The sequence below is a fragment of the Rana temporaria genome, chromosome 12 (assembly GCF_905171775.1).
Source record: "Rana temporaria chromosome 12, aRanTem1.1, whole genome shotgun sequence".
NCBI lineage: Eukaryota > Metazoa > Chordata > Amphibia > Anura > Ranidae > Rana > Rana temporaria.
Genome location: NC_053500.1, coordinates 34,092,230 through 34,116,673, shown reverse-complemented (window position 1 = coordinate 34,116,673; position 24,444 = coordinate 34,092,230). Strand labels below are relative to the sequence as shown.

At 45.0% G+C, this 24,444-nt stretch overlaps 1 protein-coding gene across 1 annotated transcript in view; it reads left to right on the top strand.

Moving 5' to 3' along the window:
- The window catches only part of PPP1R9B (protein phosphatase 1 regulatory subunit 9B), a 59,023-nt gene that overhangs the window by 16,472 nt on the left and 18,107 nt on the right, over positions 1–24,444 (top strand). Inside the window, exons 2-3 of the mRNA XM_040331725.1 lie at positions 10,185–10,317; positions 23,589–23,709. Of these exons, the coding sequence (XP_040187659.1) occupies positions 10,185–10,317; positions 23,589–23,709 (254 nt within the window). The remainder of the gene's footprint in view (positions 1–10,184; positions 10,318–23,588; positions 23,710–24,444) is intronic.

Here is a 24,444-nt window from a genome sequence, read left to right as displayed (position 1 = left end):
TGGGAAGAATTTGTGTTTGCACATAGCGACCAATCAACTTCCAGCTATCAGCTTTTCCGCTGTTCAGATGTAAATTGGAAATGCAGATGGCAACGGAACAATAACAATGTATCAGTCAGCTCTAACCTTGAGTATAAATAACTCAATCCATAGTCCAGTCTTGGCAGGGATACAACCTAAAATAGCTCTATTTATGCATAATCGTGACTAAATCTGTAAATCTCAAAGATTCAACTGAATCTTTGAGCTATACTGATAATTTCTTGATTAGGGCTGATGCACGGCATAGAAAATGGCCCTATTTCTGTGCCCAGATGGATCATTGATTCCCTACTGACCAAAACAGACGTCACTTGTGTGAAAAGGCCCTTACTCATACCAGTTCATGCATATGGGTGCATAGGGTAGGGTGACCAGACATCCCCGGTTTCAGGGGACAGTCCCCGGATTGAGGACACTGTACCCACCCCAAATCTGTCCCCGGTTTTTATCCCCGGATTGGATTTGAACAGGGGCTGAGGCAATATCAAAGACAATCAGTGCAGAATAAAAAACAAAAACAAATCTGAATTACATACCCCCCGCTCCTACTAGCTTAGGGGGTGTATTTGTTTCCATTATCTGTGCCCCTTTCTGATAATCATGTGCTGGTCGGAGCGGAGGGAATATTTCTTCAGCAGGAGCAGGAGATGCTCAATCTGCTTAATGCACACACTGACTGGTGAGGCTACATTGTTTGGCACAGTAAGGCTGCAATGATGGTGAGGGGGCTGTAATGATGGTGAGGGGGTCTGTAATGATGGTGTGGTGGGCTACAATGAGGGCACAGTAAGGCAGCAATGATGGTGAGGGAGGCTGCAATGAGGGCACAGTAAGGCGGCAGTGATGGTGAGGCTGCAATTAGGGCACAGTAAGGCTGCAATGATGGTGAGGCAGCAATGATGGGCACGGTGAGGCGGCAATGATGGGCACGGGCTGGGGGACTTTTCTTTTTTTTTTAAGGGGGGCGGGTGGGGGGCATCATTGAAGAACCCGGCCTTGGGGCGGCAAAGGGAGTAAATCCGGGCCTGGCTGGGGCCCGGAGAGTGAGACTTGAGAGGCTGTGAGGCGGCGGTCAGAGAGTCGCTGATTGGCGCCATTACTAGTAAAAAAAATGTCCCCGGATTTCATTTTAAAAATATGGTCACCTTAGCATAGGGCCATACAGCTTCAAACATAGCCATAGGTGTTACGTACAGCCGCCTGTACAAATCAATGACAGGATACAGCTGTACACAGGAAAATGCAGATCTGAGCGTAAACATGCATAGAAGTACAATGTACATCCCTGAATGCAGACAATCTGTGTCCAGGGGAGTTATTCTGTATCTGTTCATGCATATGATTGTATCTGAGTTTACCAGAGTACAGCCACATTCTGTCATTGATTTGTACAGGTTGCTGTATTCAACACCTGTGATTGCCAGGCACAGAAATATGGCCCTATGCATCAATGTGCATGAGCCCTTATGAGTAAGGCAGGCCATAGACCACGGGTTGCAGGAAAAAAAATTGTATGATACCCCCCATCAACACAGACAGTGTTGTTGCAGCAATCCCTCCTGTCGAACAATTGTCTTCTCCCAGGGGGAGGGAAAGCTGTCCCCCTAGGGAGAAGACAGTGATTATCGCTAGCAGCTAGAACAGCCGCTAATTGCAAGTGAATTCAGCAGGCTCATTGTAACCGAGTTGATTAATCGATTAACTTGGTACATTCAGCCTGCCAATTAATGGTTGGAATCTCAGCCAGTTCCTGCTGAACTGGCCAAGATTCAAACCGTCTATGGCACGGCCTAAGGGCCCTTTCATGTAAGTGGTCTCCATTCCGGTCAGCAGGGGATCCATAAACAGATCCTCTGCCAAATCAGAGCAGAATGTAATCGATGTCACGCTTATACCATCCATGTCTCCTCAGGTTTTTCCTCCAGACTGAAACCAGGCCCATAATAGGTCTACAGGCCGGTGGATATAAGCTATAATGCATCTCTTTCCATCCTTTTACCTCAGATCTGTCACGTTCAGGTCCAGAAAAAAAAAAAAACTAAAAAAGGATGCATCATGTCTAATGTTTGTTTGAAGCCGCCTCCCCAGAACAAACATGGAGCTTCCATTTAGATCATGGGCGCTCAACCTGTGGCCCACCAGCTGTTGTGGAACTACAAGTTCCATCGTGCCTCTGCCTTTGGGAGTCATGCTTGTCAGGCCCCGTACACACGGTCGGACAAAACCGATGAGAATGGTCCGACGGACCGTTTTCATCGGTTCATCGCTGAAGTGGCCTGATGGTCTGATGCGTACACACCATCGTTCCAAAAACCGATCGGGTCAGAACACGGTGACGTCAAACACACGACGTGCTGAATAAAACGAAATTCAATGCTTCCAAGCATGTGTCGACTTGATTCTGAGCATGCGCGGGTTTTAAAGCTGATGCTTTTCTGTACTAACCATCGGTTTGGTCCGATCGGGCAGCGGTCCATCGGTTCGGTTTTGAAGCATGTTTTAAAATTTTGGACCGAAGTAAAACAGACCGATGGCCTATACACACGGTCGGTTTGGTCCGATGAAACTGAACTTCGGTCCATTCTCATCGGTTCGGTCCGACCGTGTGTACGGGGCCTTACTGTCATGCCGCGTACAGACAGTCGTTTTTTGTGATAAAAAAAAACGACGTTTTTGAAAACGTCATTTAAAATTACCGTGTGTGGGGAAAACGTTGTTTTATGTCTTCTGAAAAACGACAAAAAAAAAAATCGAACATGCTCGAATTTTTTGTGTCATTTTTCAAAACGTCGTTTCTTGTGTCAATTAAAATGATAGTGTGTGGGGAAAACGACGTTGAAAACAACGTTTTTAAACCCGCGCATGCTCAGAAGCAATTTATGAAGCGAGCTTCAATGGAACAGAGTGCCGCCGTACGTGCTGAACGTAAGTACGCTTTGCTAGAGCATTTTGAAAAAACGATGCTTCATCGTTTTTGAAAATGAAGTTTGAAAAACGTCGTTTTGTTTCATTATTTAAAACGTTGTTTTATTTCATCACAAAAAACGACCGTCTGTACGCGGCATCAGCCTTCCAATGCCTCGTGAAACTTGTAGTTCTGCAACAGCTGGAGGGCCACAGGTTGAGCACCCATGATTTTTTAGATACATCTGAAAAACTGAAAGCAGATGTGATCAGGCCTTATGTGTGAAAGGACCCCAAGCAGAGCTGTTTTACGTTGTATCTCTTCCTTTATTAGACTGTGGTGTGAGTTATTTATACTCAAGGTTAGCTCTGACTGATATTGTTATTGTTTCTTACACCAGATTAGCAGAGATTGGTCTAGTTCAGTTAAACTGCTGGATACATCATTTTTTATGTCCTAGACCTAGAGTGTGCTGAAGAAACCAGCTTGTGTATTTGATGACAGATACTAATGGGTTGCTGAGGGGAACACGAAAGTTTCCTGTCAGCGTGCTCGTTACTTAAAAGCCTCCTTTAGAGTTGCTATGGAAATACCTATGCCAGGATGCGGCCTACACCTCCACAAAGCCTGAACAGAACCAAAAAGGAACTTGGGTACCTAAAAAGTACTGCAGTGGCATCCAAAAATTAAGTTTATGGTATCCCAATATCTGTTGAGGACTTTTTTGTTCCTCAAAAAAAAAAAAAAACTAGAGTCCATCTTCCTGCTATTATATCTGTCTTCCATCAACACCATACTAACTGGTTCACGCTATCAAAGCAAAGAGAAATGTGGAAGTAGAAAGGGAACTTGTCCATAGCAACCAAGCCAATTTCAGTCAGAGTGATCGATATGCATTGCTTTGCTGCAGTGTACACAATAGGCCGGTAACCTTACAAAAGAGAGAGCCTGTAAAGTTGTAGTCTAAGCTAACAACGGAAAGGAAGTTTATGTACCATCATGTGATAGGCTGTGGTTAACAAGCTGTGATGTATAAGATAGAGCGGCGTCACCAGTAAACACACAGCCGGCACAGCTGTATGTATGTATTATGCAAACTAGTATTGTGTTTTGTCATGCGGAAATACTCGCCTCAGAGTATAAGGCATAAGTATGGAGGATCTGCCCAATGATTGTCACTTATTTCCAAGAACGTATGACATTTTATATATAATTTGAGTACATTTAACCTGTTTTGGACTGTGGTATTGAAATTCTTACACACTTGTAATATTCTATGTAATTTCTGCTCATCTTTGGTCATCAAGGGTATAGGGAGCCAGTCAGTTTTGCATTTGAAGGACTTTAAAGATCAGAACTTGTGGAATGGCAGCCATCTTTCCAGATGAGCCCATTCGAACAATTCTCGGTGGCGTTTTTCTGCACTTGATTAACACCAGTTGATCTCAAGGGCACTAAGAAAATAATAATTTTCTATGTGCCCTGTTTGCACTGCAGTGCTGCCTTCAGGTGGTTTACAGTGCGTTGCGGTAAAATGAAGTCACCGTCCATTTTTGCATCACAGCATTGCACTTAAATTGTCACTTTGACATACAGTGCTTCACACCTCTTTATGACCAATAGGGCCTTGTCTCTATCATGTGAAGTGACTCATTCCTCTGCATAACATACAATGCCTCATCCCTATTAGAGCTCGTTCACACTAGGAGGTCCAGCACATCACTTTTTGGGCAGCCCATTAGTTTTAATGCTTAAAGCGGAGGTTCACCCAAATAACATCTATATCAGACCAACTTCTTTATACTTCTAACATGTATAGTCCGCATTTTTTTTTTTTTACGCTGTACATACCGAATAATCTATATTTCCAATCTGGCTTCCGGGTACTTCTCCCCGCCGGGAGTAGGCGTTTCTATGCTGAGGAGGAATGTCCTCTGGGAGGTCGCCCAGATGATTGACGTCCTTTCAGAAAAAGTTCCCCCCGGCGGATAAGGCCCCACCCCCTGTATTGCGTAGGCGCATCACGAGTCACTGCGTTTCCGAAAGAAGCCAAACATGAAGAAGCTCTATACGGCGCCTGCGCAGTCAGCTCTACACGGCTCGTAGTCGGTGCGTAGGCGCCGTATAGAGCCAACTCGCAGAAGCTGATTATTGGTTCCTATGCAGAGCTGCACCAGATTTTGCTCTCTATAATTTTGGTAAATCAACACCACAGTGTCTCAGCCCTCTTTATTATATGAAATGTCTCAGCCATCTCTATTACATGCAGTGTCTCAGCCCTCTTTATTACATGCAGTGTCACAGTCCTTGTGCAGTGTCCTTCAGCCCTCTTTACTACATGTAGTGCCTCAGACCTCTTTATTATATGCAGTGTCTCAGCCCTCTTTATTACATGTAGTGTCTCAGCCCTATTTATTACATGTAGTGCCTCAGCCCTCTTTATTACATGCAGTGTCTCAGCCCTCTTTATTATATGCAGTGTCTCAGCCCTCTTTATTACATGCAGTGTCTCAGCCCTCTTTAATACATACAATGATTCATGCCTCTTTATTACAAGCAGTGTCTAATTTCTCGCTTTTTAAATGCAGTGCCTCATTAGTTTCTATAACTTACAGTGACTCATGCCTCACTACTACTATATGCATGGCCTTACCCCCCACTAATACATACAATAGCTCATGCCTCTTTATTAATGTTTGCCCCTTTCACACAGATTTTATAATCTGATTATACAACCTACACAGTTTAGGTTAAATGATTCAAACACTGTAAGAAAATAGTATAAAAGAACCAATTGTGAAATGTGTGTCCAAAAGTAATCTGTCCAGACATATAACAATCTGATCTATACTGTGTAAGGTCCTACCTAGGCAACTCAATACATTTAAAGGAAATCTATTGTCAGAGCATACACTTTCATTTGTCAGCATTGTAATAGTAATACGAACATATAGGTATTACTGACAATTCAATAGAAGCCTTTTTGAAAAACCTTATTTGATGCTGTGATTGCTGCCTGACTGCTGGCCATCTCTTTTCAAACCTTTCTGCATCCCTTGCATAGTTTGCAGCTTCTCCTCTGTTCTTTATTTTCCATTCATATGGACTAAATATCCCATGGTACTTTGCTGCCTGCAAGCAGTGATTCCTGTACTGACTCTGCCTCCTGAAATTCTTCCTCCCAGCACCTCTGTATTCACAAGGAAGGCAGGCTCTGTGAAATGTGTGACACAGCACTGTGTATGAACAGGGTGTAGTGATGACTTGTCACAAGGAAATAATGTTCTGGGATCTTCCCAATGTACGTTTACAAACATCAGCATTGTTCAGAGTAATAGGAGCACGCAAGAAATAACTGAACTACAATGTGGAAATGAATATATGATTTTACATTTTGACCATGGATACACTTTAAAGTGGTTGTAAAGACTTAAAGAGGTTGTCGACCTCCAAAAAAATTATAAAAAATAAATAAATAAAAAACCTGCAAGAAAAAGACATAATGAGCTGGTATGCTCTTAATGAAATACTTGCCTTATAACCATGCCCTGCAGCGGCACCGGCACACCGCTGACACAGCCGACATTTTTCCCGGAGTTCCGGGTTTGCGGGCTCTGGTGCTGTGATTGGCCCGGAGCCGCGATGACGTCATGCCAGATCAAGCACGCGGGTGCCACCAGTCACGGCACGGGCCCTGAAGAAACAGCTCGAGTGGGCTGTTCCTTCTGTACACATGCGCGATAACGTTGGCCTCCACCTATATAGTAAATAACTCCTGAACGGTACAAGTCTAGATGATATTTACAGTACCATTAAAGAGGAAGACTTTACTTTTGTATTAAGGTGAAAAACCTTCTGTGCTGCGGCTCCCCCCAAAGCCCCCCTTTTTCTTACTTGAACCCCATCCGATCCAGCAATGTGCATGAGCACAGCGGCTCCAACCGCTGTCTCTCTCCTCATTGGACAAATTGATAGCAGGAGCCGTTGGCTCCAATTGCTGTCAATCAAATCCTCCAGTGACACAGGAGGGGGGCGGGGCTGAGTCCCAATGTCTGTGTCAATGGAAGCCGCAGCGGGACTCAGGAGCGAGCACCGCACGGGTGCCCCCATATAAAGGGGCTTTCGGTGGGGGCACCCAATGAAGAGGAGGGGCCTGGAGCACTAGCAGGGCACCCCAGAAGAAGAGGATCGGGGCTGCTCTGTGCAAAATGATTGCACAGAGCAGGTAAGTATAGACATGTTTGTTATTTTTATAAAAACACAAGGGTTTACAACCCCTCTAAATCTAAACACCTTCACCCCACATTTTTGTTGGTAAATCCACTTCAGATTGCATAAAATGGTTGAACGTGCATGACGATCTTTAATCTATTATTCAGACTAATTCAATTGATTATCTTATACAGCCTCATCCAAATTTTATAAATGCATTTGGCCATATAGGAAACACAGCTTTATTATTTTGAACATTTCTAAATAGTATTGAGCACGGCTAAGCAGGCACGGTCGGGTGTTCAGGAGGTGATTCTGACGCTTCCTAAATTCCTGTTTTTTTTTATTTATTTTTTTTCGATGTAAATAATGCGTAACAAGCACAAGTCAAGCGTTTGGCTTGCTGTTGCGGTGTGGCCCAATTGACTTGAATGGCAACATGTCAACTCAACACGTTGCAATGAATTTGCACTGGTCGCTGCATGTGAACAGCCCCCTCCAGCTGTAAACACTTGACGGGCGGACGGGGCCAGTAAAACCACTGCTCAACCACCCACAGTATATTTACCCCCCGGCCACCCATGTGAAAGAGGCCCTAAAGCCCACCTGGGAAGCCTTCAGTAATCACACTTGGTGCCTTGTGCATTGGTTACAGCAGCCTTTCCCAACCTTTTCTACACAGAGGAACTCTTGAAAACACTTTCTGGACTTAAGGGAACCCCTTCTAAAACTTACTATGGGCCGGATTCAGATACAATGACGTATCTGTCCGGCCGGCGAAACGTATCTTAGATACGTTACGCCGCTCTAACTTTGGGCGCAAGTTCCGTATTCATAAAGAACTTGCGCCCTAAGTTAGGACGGCGTAACGTATGTGTTGCGGCGTAAAGCCGCGTAATTCAAATGGGGATGTTGGGGGCGTGTTTTATTTAAATTTTGCTTGACCCTGCGTATTTGACTTTTTTTTGGACGGCGCATGCGCCGTTCGTGAAAACATCCCAGTGCGCATGCTCGAAAATCCGCCGCAAAACGTCATTGCTTTCGACGTGAACGTAAATTACGTCCAGCCATATTCGCGAACGACTTACGCAAACAACGTAAAAAAATTCAAAACTCGGCGCGGGAACGACGGCCATACTTAACATAGGATACGCCGCACATACCCCTCATATAGCAGGGGTAACTTTACGCCGGAAAAAGCCGAACGCAAACGGCGTAAAAAAAAAGCGCCGGGCGGTCGTTCGTTTCTGAATCGACGTAAATAGTCATTTGCATATTCCTCGCCTAAACAAACGGAAGCGCCACCTTGCGGCCAGCGTAAATATGCAGCCTAAGACACTTACACCTGTCGGATCTTAGGGATATCTATGCGTAACTGATTCTATGAATCAGTTGCATAGATACGACCAAGCGCACTCAGAGATACAACGGTGTATCAGGAGATACGCCGTCGTATCTCTTTCTGAATCTGGCCCAATATCTACAACTCATGATACATTAGTGTGATGGTCAGTGGGAAGAATGCTCCTTACACTTTTGGTCATTATCTGAGAAGTGGAAATTGCTCATTGCTTAATCGCTTCCCGACCGCCGCATGTAGATATACGTCGGCAGAATGGCACGTACAGGCACATTGGCGTACCTGTACGTCCCTGCCTTTCCGCGGGTCGGGACCCCCCCCCCGCTACATGCGGCGGTCGGATTCCCTCGGGGAGCGATCCGGGACGACGGCGCGATCGCTCCCCGGAGCTGAAGAACGGGGAGAGCCGTATGTAAACACGGCTTCCCCGTGCTTCACTATGGCGCTGCATCGATCGAGTGATCCCTTATATAGGGAGACTCGATCGATGACGTCAGTCCTACAGCCACACCCCCCTACAGTTGTAAACACACACTAAGTGAACACTAACTCCTACAGCGCCCCCTGTGGTTAACTCCCAAACTGCAACTGTCATTTTCACAATAAACAATGCAATTTAAATGCATTTTTCTCTTTCGTTCATAGACGGACACAGCCTTCATTGACCTTAGGGTTATGCTTCTTCCTACCAGGAGAAGCATAACCCTAAGGTCAATGAAGGCTGTGTCCGTCTATGAACTCAGAGAAATGGATTTTACGGTGAGTACAAAAATCCTTTTTTTGCTGTGAAAATGACAATGGTCCCAAAAATGTGTCAAAATTGTCCGAAGTGTCCGCCATAATGTCGCAGTCATGAAAAAAATCGCTGATCACCGCCATTAGTAGTAAAAAAAAAAAAAATTATAAAAATGCAATAAAACTATCACCTATTTTGTAAACGCTATAAATTTTGCGCAAACCAATCGATAAACGCTTATTGCGATTTTTTTTACCAAAAATAGGTAGAAGAATACGTATCGGCCTAAACTGAGGAATTTTTTATATATATATATATATATATATGTTTTTGGGGGATATTTATTATAGCAAAAAGTAAAAAATATTGAATTTTTTTCAAAATTGTCGCTCTATTTTTGTTTATAGCGCAAAAAATAAAAACCGCAGAGGTGATCAAATACCACCAAAAGAAAGCTCTATTTGTGGGGAAAAAAGGACGCCAATTTTGTTTGGGAGCCACGTGGCACGACCGCGCAATTGTCTGTTAAAGCGACGCAGTGCCGAATCGCAAAAACTGGCCAGGTCCTTTAGCTGCCTAAAGGTCCGGGTCTTAAGTGGTTAAAGAACCCCTAGAAACCTCTGGAGGAACCCTAATTGAGAAACCCTGGGTTACAGGGCCAAGAGAAGAAATGAGTGTCCATCACTATGGGTCACCGCTGATGAGGACCAGGGCTAAGGGATTTTACAGTAAAAATCAAGATTTTAATAACATTTTGGCTACTGATTTCCAGACCACCTGCTTATACATGTCCCATTGTTCCTAGTCTGAATCGTCCAGACGTGGACGTTTTCAAGATAATTAGATTTAGGTGCCTCCAATGTGAAGTGATAATAATAATAATGAATTAAATTAAGCTTGTGTGAAACTAACTGTGCTCATCCAAACAGGTCTTCAGCACATACTCCAATGAGGAATATGACCGCCGCAACGACGATGTAGACCCCATGGCTGCCTCTGCAGAGTACGAGCTTGAAAAACGGGTCGAGAGGCTGGACCTCTTCCCTGTGGAACTGGAAAAAGGTAAAGCACACAGTATACTTCCATGCCTTCTCTTATGTTCATTTACAATCATCATAACTGCTGTGGGTTTTTTTTGGGTCACGATTATCTCATATGAAGTTAACTCACAAGAATGTAAAGTAGTCTAGGGTGATCCTAGCCTTAGTAATGCTAAATTAATATTGGAACATACAGATCCCTGTATTTGTGTCCTGCCAAGTTCCAACTAGGCCAGTATTAAAGGGTAAGTTTACCTTTTAAAAAAATACAAATAAATGCACTTTTTTTGCACGTAAAAAGCATTGCAGATCGCTGGTACCATGCAGGACTCCTGCAGACTGTCAGTGTAAGCTGTCTGCTCGTACAGCGTACAGGCAGGCAATTTAACACTGACAGGAAGACTTAATGAACTACCGCAGCGCTCAACAGCTGCAAAGGCTGTCGGTACTTGTAGTTCATTCATTTACAGAACTCTGTGAATGAATGACGTGGCTGTGTGACATCTGGTACAGGGAACTTCTCCCAATACTGCTGTCACACAGAGGCAGCAGACCCCCGAACAGCTGCAGAAGCGGGAACATGTTACATGTTCCACCCTAAAAACGGGTGGAACATGTAATGCCGCGTACACACGCGTACACGTACACGATTGTGTGTGCTCGCCATCGGTTATTTAACCATCGGTTAAAAAAAAGCCAACTTGTTTTAAAATTAACCGATGGATTCCTAACCGATAGAAAAAAAACGATCGTTAGTTGGCACGACCATCGGTTAAAAATCCACGCATGCTCAGAATCAAGTTGACGCATGCTTGGAAGCATTGAACTTTGTTTTTTTTCAGCACGTCGTTGTGTTTTACGTCACCGCGTTCTGACACAATCGTATTTTTAACCGATGGTGTGTAGGCGCGACGGACCATCAGTCAGCTTCATCGGTTAACCGATGAAAACGGTCTATCGGTCCGTTCTCATTGGATGGACTGATCGTGTGTACGCGGCATAACATGTTCCCAAAGGTGAGCTTATCCTTTAAGGGTGGATAACTGCACACTATGAAAAGATTAAAGATGTGATGTGTTGGGTTTGCTCCACACATAGCGTTTTCTTTGATGGCCAAAAAGAGTTACATTTTAGTTTTATCAGACCAGAGCACCTTCCTCCATACATTTTTGGAGTCTCCCGCATGACTTTTCGCAAACTCAAAATGTGCCATTTTGTTTTTTGCTGAAAGTATTTGCTTTCCTCTGATCACTGTGCCATAAAGCCCAACTCTATGGAGCGTGTGGCTTATTGTCGTCCTATGTACAGATATTTCAGTCTCTGCTGTGGAACTCTGCAGCTCCTCCAGGGTTACCTTAGGTCTCTGTGTTGCCCCTCTGATTAATGCCCTCCTTGCCCGGTCCGTGAGTTTTGGTGTGCACTGTGCAGCCGTCTCTTAGCAGGTTTGCTGTTGTGCCATGTTTTTTCCATTTGGTTATGATAGATTTGATGGCGCTCCTAGGGATCATCAAAGATTTGGATATTTTTTTATAACCCAACTCTGACTTGTACTTCTCAACAACATTGTCCCTTGTTTGAAGAGTTCCTTGGTCTTCATGGCAGTGTTTGGTTAATGGTGCCTCTTGCTTAGGTGTTGCAGCCTCTGGGGCCCTTCAAAAAGGTGTGTATATGTCAGCGGCGGTCCGTCTATAGAGGGCACTGAAGCGCCGCCCCCTCTGGCTCCGCACCGCCACTGAAATAACATACATTCATGCATTGCATGAATGTATGTTATTGTTGCCAGCTGCCGCTGGTCTAATTCAGATGGCCGGAACTTGAGCGACGACCACCTGAATAACGGCAGCTGGTTGGCTGTGCGGAAGTGCCTATCAGAGCCAGTGGCTCTGATAGGCTTTCCGAGTACAGCCCTCGTCTCCCGGAAGCTTATACTCGGAACCTAACCTGGATCCCAAGGACCCAACTCACCGCCGTCCCATAACAGGCCTAAATGTTCTCTCCAAGATAATGGAGAAAGTAGTGGTACAACAGCTGCAACAGCATCTAGATACCCACAATCTACTGGATCCATTACAATCAGGCTTCCGTCCCGGACACGGGACAGAAACGGCCTTACTCAAAATATGGGACGATGCCCTCGAGGCCGCAGACGAAGGAGAATCTTGTCTCCTGGTTCTGCTGGACCTAAGCGCAGCCTTTGACACGGTAGACCACAAACTGTTACTGATGCGGCTAGCCAAGGTAGCAGAAGTCGCAGAAGGTGATTTACCATGGTTTTCTTCCTTTCTTGAAAACCGATCACAAACAGTTAAATTGGGTTCTTTCACGTCGGAAAAGCGCACGGTGTCATGTGGAGTCCCCCAAGGATCCCCCCTGTCACCGGTGCTTTTCAACATCTATCTTCGCCCTCTCTTTGATATTATCAGTAGCCAAGAACTACTCTATCACTCTTATGCAGACGATACGCAACTGTATTTTCGCATCTGCAACAAAAAGGATCATCATCCCAGTTTAGAGAAATGTCTCTCTTTGATAGAAAACTGGATGACTAAGAGTTATCTTAAACTCAACAGTTCAAAAACAGAACTCCTTATGTTTCACGCCAGCCGAAAGAGTCAACTGGCAACAACCTGGACACCCCCGCCCATTCTGGGCCAAATCATCACCCCTAGCTCCAAAGTCAAAAGTCTCGGGGTCATCTTCGACACCTTCATGACAATGGACGCACAAATAGGGTCAGTAGTCAGCGGAGCGCACCATCTGTTGCGCCTACTACGCAGACTTATTCCATTTATCCCCAAAGAAGACGTAGCAGTCGTGGTGGGAACAATCGTGAATTCCAGACTGGACTATGCAAATGCCCTGTACCTCGGACTCCCAAAGTACCAAATCTCCCGTCTGCAAGTCGTTCAGAATACGGCCGCCAGACTGGTGACTGGGAAAAAAAAATGGGAATCAATCTCACCTTCGTTGAGAACCCTTCACTGGTTGCCAGTAAAAGACAGAATTGCATTTAAAGCACTCTGCCTGACACATAAGTGCATCCATGGGAAGGCTCCGCAATATCTTTGCGACAAGATAGAACCTCACAATTCGAATCGCGTTCTGCGATCCACCGACCAAAATCTGGTCAGGGTACCAAAAACCAAATACAAGTCCAAAGGAGAAAGAAGGTTTGCTTTTCAGGGTCCTAGACTATGGAACGCTTTACCAACCAGCATTCGGTTGGAGGAAAACCACCTGACTTTCAGAAGATGGATCAAAACTCTGCTCTTTTGATGTCATGAGACACGAACAACTAGCGCCCAGAAGCGATTCAGTTCGAATGCGCCGCGCTTTATAAGTTTTTCATTCATTCATTCATTCAACGTACGGGGGGTGCGTTTCTTGGATAAGACTGATGGCCGTCCCAGCCAATCAGGTTCACCGATTCTGATTATCGGTAACCTGATTGGCTAAAGCGTCAGCAATGCGGGATAAGACATCGAGGGACATGGAAGGAGAAAGGTAAGTGCATTTTACAGCGGCGACAATGAGCACAGAGGCGACAATGGGCACAGTGGCATCAATGGGCACAGTGGCGACAAAGGGCACAGTGGGACAAAGGGCACAGTGGCATCAATGGGCACAGTGGCGACAATGGGCACAGAGGCGACAAAGGGCACAGTGGCATTAATGGGCACAGTGGCGACAAAGGGCACAGTGGGACAAAGGGCACAGTGGCATCAATGGGCACAGTGGTGACAATGGGCACAGTGGAAACAATTAAAGGGCACAGTGACATGCACAGTGGCAACAATGGGCACAGTGGTGACAATTGGCACAGTGGCGACAATTGAGGGGCACAGTGGCTGCGTTTGATGGCATGGCACAGTGGTGACAATTGACTGTGTTTGTTGGCATGGCACAGTGACTGCGTTTGATGGCATGGCACAGTGGCTGCGTTTGATGGCATGGCACAGTGACTGCGTTTGATGGCATTGTACAGTGGTGCGAATTGATGGCATAGTGACTGCATTTGATGGCATGGCACAGTGGTGCGAATTGATGGCATAGTGACTGCATTTGATGGCATGGCACAGTGGTGACAATTGATGGCACAGTGGCTGCATTTAATGGGCACAGTGAGGCTGCAATTTTTTTCTTTTTTTTTTTCCGTTTGCCCCCCCCCCCCAAAAAATGTTGAGCATGTAATGACAGATCATGTGACACTCAGATTGCACACAGGTGGACATCGCACGTGCCAATTATCAGTTATTATTTCTGAAAAATTGTTTTTTTTATGTATATATTTTTCTAATTTGACTTCACCAACTTAGACTATTGTGTTCTGATCCATCAAATATATTTCAGATTAAAAAAACATTGAACTAAAGGCTGTAATGTAACAAAATAGGTAAAAAGCCATGGGGGGTGAATACTTTTGCAAGGCACTGTATATATATATATATATATATATAAATAAGAATTGCTGCAGGCGTGGCATGCATACAGCTGCTGTGGCTGTAATGTTAGAATTTTGGTTGGTGGCCGGGGGGCATCAAATCCGTTGCTCAGCTGCCTGTTTATACCGCTGCCCAGGTGTGCAAAATACGCCCCACCAGATCGACCTTGAAACTCTTCGACTCTGCAGCTCCACCCATTCACAACCAAGCCCCGCCCATTTTGACAAAGCTTTTTTTCCCTTACTGCTTCTGGATTCCGTATCTGTCAGCAGTTACGTTATATAGGGTATAATTTGCCTTCAGGAAACAAATGAATTAGTGGTTACCCCCAAGGATCCCAATCTGGGGTCTGATAATGTGTTTGATGTCATACCCTCTCCAATCTGCAAACGTTATCTTCCTTGACTTGGACTCCATCAAGAAATGAGGAGGAAATCAGCTGTGTGCTCCAGCTCCAGCCCCCTCATCTCTCGCTGCAATCTATTATCCAAAACAATTGGCACTCAATGACATTGTGCGTTAGTCTTGCTGAATTGCAGATCCGGTCCCGTGTACCTTGTGTACATGTTAAAGCTGAACAGCTAAATGCAAAGAGGAATAACATTATTGGAGAGACGTTATACCTGCCAAAGGATTTGTATTTCTGTCCATTTCTGTCCATCCAGTCCAGAGTTTTACACAGCTCTGCTACATAGCACATCCCTGTCTGGAAAGGCAGGAGACATGATTTTTCTATGTTGCCGTTAAAGCAAAACGAATCCTAAACCCAGGTCTTATATTAATTTTGGCAACAAAAGACACAGTAGGGCTTATTTTCGGGGTAGGTCTTATCATGTAATGTGCTGTCTTCTCTCCCCCTCCCTCTTTCTCCCTGCCTGTCAGGAATGAGTTAAAATGCTTGTAAAATCCTATAATCCACTCTATTACAGTATTATATAATGTACAATGTGTGTTTCTGTAATATAATTGTGACAAATACCTTCGTTATAGCACCGCTCTGTGCTTCTGTGACCCGCCGGAGCTCTCTTCCCCGCAATTATATTACAGAAACACACATTGTACATTGAAAAAGGAATAGAGGAGTATGGGATTATTGCGGTGCCAACAGATAGAAACCAAAACACAATAAATATATAAAAATAAAAAAGATTTATTAATTACAAAGAGATAAAAAAAGTCGGTTCAAACATATAAGCAGTGCAATAAGAACGTGGGAGCAAACATCACAATACAGGCCAATGGTCAGGTCTTCCCGACTAGTTTCGCCAAACCTTTGGCTTCATCAGGGGATTTGTGACATGACCAGCTCAGTAAGTGGCTCCAGTGCTCCTATGTCAACCATATAATTGTACATTATAGACTACTGTAATAGAGTGGATTATAGGATTTTACAAGCATTTTAAGCTAGGGCTGCCCTCCTGGAAAATAACGCTAGGTCTTATTTTCAGGGTAGGTCTTATTTTCGGGGAAAACACGGTAGTCAAAAACTGCGATCAGGCAGTTCTTTATTGTAGAAGACGCATGCTACATCTCTGCCTGCTCGCAGTTTTCTATTAAGGCTATAGAACGCAGCGTCTCACAGCAGGAGTCCGGTGCATCTCAATTCACCGTATCAGGTCCAAATTCACCCCTGTGCAATCCGCTCCACAGAGAGCCATAGAGAGCCGGTCACAATCTCCTGCTATGCAAATTGGATGTGGTGAAACGAGCATCGAATTCGCAATAGTGTGAACCCAGCCTAAATGTACACTGAGCCACGCGTGCATAGCTCAGCGTTTATTCCCTACACGATCCAGCTGTGCTGTAATGACTGCCTCCCGTGAGAATGTGCGGGATGACGTCATCCCCCACCAGCCAATCAAAAGGCTGAAAACCTGGCACCTGGGGAGAAGATGACAGCAGCTGGTGAGGGATATAACCGCCACATCATTGGAAGGTGGAGGTGAGTATATTTGGGCTTGCATCAGTGGCGTCAGATATATATCAGCTTAAGACGGTTCTGAGCTAGGAAAGGACAAAGCTCAGGGCATTTTTTTTTTACTGTATGAATAGAGTAGTATTTACTATATTAATCACTAAAAATGTATACTAAAGTAGTGAAAAGTACCTTTTTCCAAATCGATTTACAGCTGTCACATGACCCAGATCTTTCCCAGCCTGTCTGCAGGAAAACATAAGCAGGAGGAGCTTCTAGTCCTCTGCTGCTGGTCAAATGTTCAAAATAAAATAAAATAAATAGCCTTTGGAATACAGACTACAAATAAATAAATAATATTATATTACAAATATATATTTGAGTTCAAATCTTTATTATTTTTTGGTAATAACATAATAACATGGTGTGGGCGGATTTCTGCCAGTCAGAGGCTGTGCCACACCCCTGTGTCTTAGAGGCTGTGTCTTAGAATAAGAGGGAGATGAAGCCTCCATCCATCTACAGCCGAGGCCAAAAGTTTTGAGAATGATACAAATTTTAAGAAATCTGCTGCTTCAATGTTTTTAGATCTTACAATGGTATACTAAAAGCGGAGGTCCCTAAGTATGGATGGTTGGGAGAAGTTGGTCTTGGAGGATGTTTTGTACCATTCTTTATTCATGTCTGTGTTCTTCGGCAAAATTGTGAGTGAGCCCACTCCCTTGGCTGAGTAGCAACCTCACACATGAATGGTCTCTGGATGCTTTACGGGTTGGCATGACACAGGACTGATGGTAGCGATCCAGTGGCGGTGCATCCATAGAGGGAGCAGGAGCGCCGCCCCCTCTCGCTCCTGCACTGCCACTGAATACAATACATGGATTAATGCATTGCATGAATCCATGTATTGTCGCTGCCGCCCACTATTCAGATGGCTGGCCCCCTGGTGAGCGCCGACCATCTGAATAACGGCAGCTGGTTGGCTTTGGAAGTGCCTATCAGAGCCAGTGGCTCTGATAAGCTTTCCGATTACAGCCTGAGGGCTGTAATCGGCTTACAAATAGTTAGCCAGGGGACGCACGGGGGTGCGTTCCCTGGTTAACACTGACAGGCGTCTCAGCCAATCAGGTACGCCCACATGTTTGACTTGACTCAATAGTCACATGGGCTGCTCAGATGTGATAGGGAGGAAATACTTAGCATAGAAAATCACTAAAAGTGCCGAATCGCAAAACCTGGCCTGGGCCTTTAGCTGCCTAAAGGTCCGGGGCTTAAGTGGTTAAGCACAAATTTCTGATAATTTTATGGAGAGGACTAAGAAGATATAACCATGCCAATGGTGCAGCAGAAAACAGTGAGGAAGGTTTGTGGTCCAGGATGATAGGACAGTCAAAATTAAAAGCACCCCCCCCCCCCTCAGTTTGCAGAATGCCGGCCACCCGCATATCGGAAGCAGAGCGGCCGTTTATGGGGGCACTAGACTAATTTGCCTCTCAGCCCAGTCTGCGCCATAAGACTGAGAGTGGTGTAACGCAATCCGGCACGGACTCTTTCCGTGCTGCCGCCCTGCAGAGTGCTGCCCTAGGCCTGGGCCTTGTCGGCCTAGGCCAGGATTCAGCGTTGGTGATAGGCACATCCTGGACATGCTGGCTGGGAATCTTACAGGATCCTCTGGAGATAAAAGATGTGGGTAGGTTATTAATATGCCAGAATCCACCCAACTCTATATCAGTTTTAAAGGTGTTGGCCCTTCAAGTGGTATCATCTTACCATTTACACTTCAGTATCTTTAGAATCCATGAAGAACCTTGCAATTTGGAGACTACCAATGACTTCTATTTCACAAGAAAGGCTGTACTCAGTCCCATTCAAACTCTTCCTAAGGACACATCTCCCAGCACTCTTTTATCATAGTCGTCATAAACAGCTAGAATACATCTATTATTCCCTCTAAAGTGTTTTACCGCATATTTAAAGAGAAGCTTTTAAGCTCAACAAAGGATCTTCGAAGGGGTTTTCCACAACATGAATTTATTGGTTTGTACATGCCCTTAAGCAAATTTCATGAAATGTGTTCATTTATTTTTCTGCATTCAATTCAAGGAGGTCTGCTTTTGTTGCCCTTGGGTATAGCAAAGAGCTTCTCTGTAGACATAACTGTGCTTGAACAAAGCTGCACAGTAAAGGTCATTTATTAAAGGGGATGACTATAAAAAAACAAAAAAACAACCCCTATTGTATAATTTGGACCCGTCTAAGTAGGTTCACACCTACCCAGATCTAAAGCTGCAATTACAATTTTCTCTGCTGCATCACCTGCTGGTGAAGGTCGGTATCACAGTTTTCAGTAGCACTGAAATGGAATTTCAGCCAATTTTTATGGTAGCGAGACTAGTATTGGTAGCCCTCTGTATTTCTGGTATGACAGGTTAATGAAAAAATATTTTAAGTATATCTAAAGGAGAAATTTAATTTTAGCATTGGATAACGCAGTGAAGGATTATACCTCCTACCCCCTGCAGGATTAATTGTTGTGTTTGTGTCGGTTGGAAAACTTCACACGTTGCTGTCACCGAGTCAGAAATTGATGGGATATCCAAGTTTTTAAAGTTCTAATCAGGATAGGAAATGAGGAAAACTAATTTCAACTTTACAGTTTTCTCTTTTCTCCCACGAATGCCTGTTAATCCTCCTAGTGAAGTTCAGCTAATGCAGCTTCCTGTGATAGGGTGGCAACTATGCTGCACTGCTCCTGAGGTCAGAGATGTCACTCTCATGTAGGCTGTGCATGCTTGTACTTTAGTGCGATGGAAAAATGCAGCAGGGTGTGTGGCTGCTAATTGTTACTGCTAATTCAATAGCCTGTAGCTTGTCAATCAGCACCTGGCCTCACTAGGGTTACCACCTGTCTGGACAGTCCGGGTTTTGAATCATGCGTCCAGGTTTCAATCCACCTGAAACCTGGACACATTATTCAAACAGAATTGTGGCTTAGAATGGGACTTGATAGGAGGGTGAGGGGGCACTATGTGCACCACATTACTATTCTCTTTAGAGTGCCCAAAGGTGTCCCAGGTCTGTTAGAATCGTATAATGTATACTAAAAAAAAATGTTTTACTGTGCGCTGCTAAAGTGTTCGCATTTAGCTTGAAGAAAAAATGGCAACCCTTGGCTTCAACCAGTCCTGCCCTCTACTTTTTGGATTGAAAACACTACCTCCATTCCTGATGCCCTCCCAGAGTGAACTACAGTGTCTGGAAGGGAAGTGCATGAGACATACGTGGAGAGAGACTGGGCTCAGTTTAGGAATGAGAATTACATTTTTTGTATTCTTTTTGAGGCTTGTGCATCACATAGTAACTGGATTTGGTACTTATGTATACTGTCATAGTCGTTAGATAAGTCTATTTAGACTTAATATTTCACCTCATGTCTCCAGAGGCATAACTAGAACCTTCAGGGCCCCGTGCAAAAAAATATCAAGGTTCCCCTGACCCCCGGCCGGTGGCCCTTCCCTCTGAGCCTGGGACTCTTACTTCCAAGCCCAGTGGTGGAACTCCAGGGCCTGGTGATAAGTGTGACCTTTGCGACCCTGGTAGTTCCACCACTGGTGTCAGTAGTTTATTTATTTATTTTTTACCCTTTTTTTTTTTTCTTTTAACAATATTGTTTTTTATGATTGTTTTTACCATTTTGAAGGAGCCTAGTTGGGGGCTTTATTGAAAAATCAGGGGTCCAAACAGACCTCTGATGTTTCACCTTTGAGACAGAGAAAGAAGATTGAAGAAGACACTGCCCTCAATCTGCTTCTCTACAGCCTCAGCTGCACAGAATGAATGGACAGGAATAGTTCTGTACAGAGCTTTCCGTTCATTCAAAAACGGAGGAATAGTAAACACCGTTTACCACACTTCAGTTATGAATGAGCAGAGTCAGTGATCGGTACAGGTCACAGACTCTGTCATTTCAGATAAGGAAGGGGCCAGTAAATGACATATTTACTGGTCGCTTCCCCGCTCTCCATCCTGACACAATCCCCCACAGCAGCTGGCGGAAGAGGGCAGGGGGGAATCCGGCAGAGCTCCGGGGGAGGAAGGGAGTCAGGAGACAGCACTTGGACCGGAGAAAAGCAGGTGGGAAGGGGTGCGAGAGAGACCACAGAATTTGCCATTGCCGGGGAAGATCACAGGGGGGCTGGGAGAGAGCAGAGGGACCCAGGGGCAGCAGAAAGAAGCTGGACAGGAGCGACAGCATATAGAGGAGCCGATGCCCTCCATGTTCCTCCTGCAGCCGCTAAATTCCTGCGGGAGGAAGAGAAGGAGAAGCGGGCATTTATCGGCTGCAGAAGTCACATGGAAGGCATTGGTTCCTCTATATGCCGCCCCTCCTGTCCATGTGTAGAGGGGAGCCGCACTGGCCCCCTAGAGAATTGGGTTGGGTCGAAATGCTCTGTAGTTACAGCCCTGCCTAGCTATTTTACCTCTCAATAACTCCCGCAGTAAGATGTCTGGGAGGAAAGAAAACCATACTTACCCTGTAAAGCTGGCCAGACATAAATCTTTTTTTTTGTTCAACCTGCCCCTTTAAACAAAAAATTACCCAATTCCTCCATCCACACTTTTGAAGAAGATGGGGGAATCACACTCTGCTATATTGCTCTGATGGCGGGGAGCCTTCCCCGCCATCAGAGCACACTGATCAGTGTTGCCAACTATAGCTGATGGCACTGATCTTTTGAGGAAAACCCAACTATACATGGATCAAAATTTGGCTGGTTCCTGCTGAACTGGCTGAATTTCGATCCATATATGGCCACCTTAAAGTGGAGTTCCACCAATATAAAAGTCAGCAGCTATGAAAAGTGTAGCTGCTGACTTTTATTAATCAGACACTCACCTGTCCCGTTACGAAGCCCCGCTCGTCTCCGCCTCCTCTCTGTGGCGCCGGCATCGTGACTGTGGGTGACTGACTGTGGCTGCGCGCCGTAATTGTCTGTGAACTTCCTACTGGCGCCGCGGTGCCCCGGGAGGAAGTGGGATCTAGAACCCTGTAAAAAGAGGGTCCCCCCCCCAAAAACATGACATGCCTTAAAGTGGAAGTTTCATTTTTGGGTCCTGTAAGACCATACCTATAATGTGAGAGGCGGGTGAAATTGGGAATCCAATGTCTAGAATATACTGTATGTAGGTTGCCATCTCTAATTCCTCCCTGCAAATGGCTTGGTTGTTATGCTGATCCAAAAACTTCAAGCTTTCTGGAAAAACATGTAGCATGCCTACTTTTTGTTTGGGGTCAGTGGCTATGAAAGTACTGAAGACAGTGGAAGCCAGGTTTATAAGGAAGTCAGGAACTTCTGTTTTTTTAAAGATCATCTTACGCAAACAGTACACGTGGTAGTCAAAGACTGTCATAGTACACCTAGGAAGCCCCTAAGAGGGCCATTATGCTCCCCCCAAAGACTGCAATATAAGCAGATGCAGGAGACCACCATGTACATACTGCAAAAAGCCTGTAAGGAGGTTCAGGGTTGACCTTTTAAAGGCCTGGCTGTGTCAAGCCTCCCACTACTTCTGGATGCCGTCACGATGCTCAAGGCTGTTGCCCGGCAACCATAGAGGTCATCTACCACCGCAGACAAGGGAAAGGTGTCATGCCGGTACCTGACAAGCTGCGTGGTTCGCCTCCCTGCAACTGTTCACTTTTTTATCAAAAAAGAGAGATATGGCCTTCAGTTTATTCCCAAATAGTTTAGGATTTTATTGAATAAGGCAAAGAACTGCCGTATTTATCTGCCTATAGCGCGCACTGGCGTATAGCGCGCACCCCTAATGTAGAAGGGAAATTCCTGGAAAAAATTTTTTTAATTACTTACAGTTTTGGTGTCTTGTCCGGCATCCATCGGTGGCCTTCTACGGTCCGGCGTCCGTCTGCGGCCCTGGTGGTGTCCTCCCCGCTTCTCCCGCACTGTTGTTGAGCCGATCCCCTCTTCCCGAGCTTCTTATAGCCTTCTCCAGCTTTGTGAGCGTCAACTATTTCCAGTTTCAGTTTTCTAGACAACTGCTTAGAAGAACCCATGGTGCTGTTTGTTGGGGGAAGGTCAGATGAGTCTGGGCATTTAAAACCTTTGAGATTGACATCACCTGGTCTTCCCAGACGATGATTGAGAACAATCTATGACACTGGCAGGTCTCAGCTTTGCAAAGGGGGCAGTGCATGCTATAAATTCTGCAGGGTGCCAAAACTTTTGCAGACATCATTTTTTTGTTTTCTGTAATTTTGAAAGTGTAAATGATGGAAATAAAATCTAACTTTTTTGACATATTATAAGAATGTCTAATCTGTAATTTGATGCCTTTTGGAGATTTTTCCATCTTTCCTTGGCTTCGTTATGCACATTAATACAAATTTTTACCTGGGGTGCCCAAACTTTCAATCCCCACTGTACCTAGGTGTATACAGCATTGATCCAATGCTGCATCCGTCCCCCGTTAGCTCTAACACTGAGAACTGAGCGATCAAAGACCGCTGATTGCTCGGTTCTTAGTGCTCCGTGAGCAGAGAGCTGGTGACTGTCAGTTGTTGGCTCTCTGCTCTGCTCAGCATAATGCATATGGTCACAATTTTTTCCCAGCCTGGGTCGGCTCTGTGACGTCCACAGGAGAAGTACAGCCAAACAAGCTTTGGCTGTACTTCTCCTTTAAGATGTGTTTTCAGCACAACCATTCACTCACTACTTATTATCATTTCATAACTTGTATAGATGAATATATGCAGATGAAGTGCTGTCGCTTATCAAACACCAATAAATGAAAACTGCTCCATATGATGCAAACTGAGATGCATTCCAAATCCATCAAATATGTTCAACCACCCACATACACAAGCCCTTAACTGCTCATTATCATATCTTATTATATGTTTTTTTTCCCCTGCAGACTCTGAAGGTCTTGGAATCAGTATTATTGGGATGGGAGCTGGTGCCGACATGGGCCTGGAGAAGCTGGGAATCTTTGTTAAGACTGTGACCGAAGGGGGAGCAGCCCACCGAGATGGGAGGTAATGTCAACCAGAAGTCATTTTTTTATATACTGTCATATAGTAAATACTGTACTGATCTGAGTCCTTTATTATTATATGTAATTCATGAAAACATTCAAAGGGATTGTGCATTACATAGTAGGACAGTCTCTATCAGGGGCGGACTGACCATCGTGGCACTCGGGCACTGCCCGAGGGCCCCATGCCACTAGGGGGCCCCATCAGGGTTGCAAGGCTAAGTAAAACCAGGGACAGTATGTAAAAAATCTGTGTTTTTTTTACATCTGTCCCTGATATGTCTGAAAACGACATGCTTTTGATGTGAAATTCCTCAGATCTTAGCTGTCCCACCTCTGACCCTACATTGATAGCCAGTTGTTGAGTGCATTCTTACAAAGGTGGTCAGTGGTGAAGTACTTCCTTACATTGATGGTCAATGTTAAAGTGTCCTCTTAGGCCTCGTACACACGACCGAACATGTCCGCGGACATGTCCGACCGTGTGTAGGGCTGACCGGACAGTTTTCTGGCCTAGCGGACAGGTTTCCAGCGGACAAAAGTTTCTTAGCATGCTAAGAAACTTGTCCGCTGGAAGCCTGTCCGTCGGACATGTCCGCTGGCCCGAAATCCCGCGCATGCATCAAATTGATTTGACGCATGCGTGGAAGCATTGACCTTCCGCGTCAGAGAACGTCGGTGTCGTCTACGTCACCGCGTTCTCTGTCCGCGGGGATTTTGGTCTGATGGTGTGTAC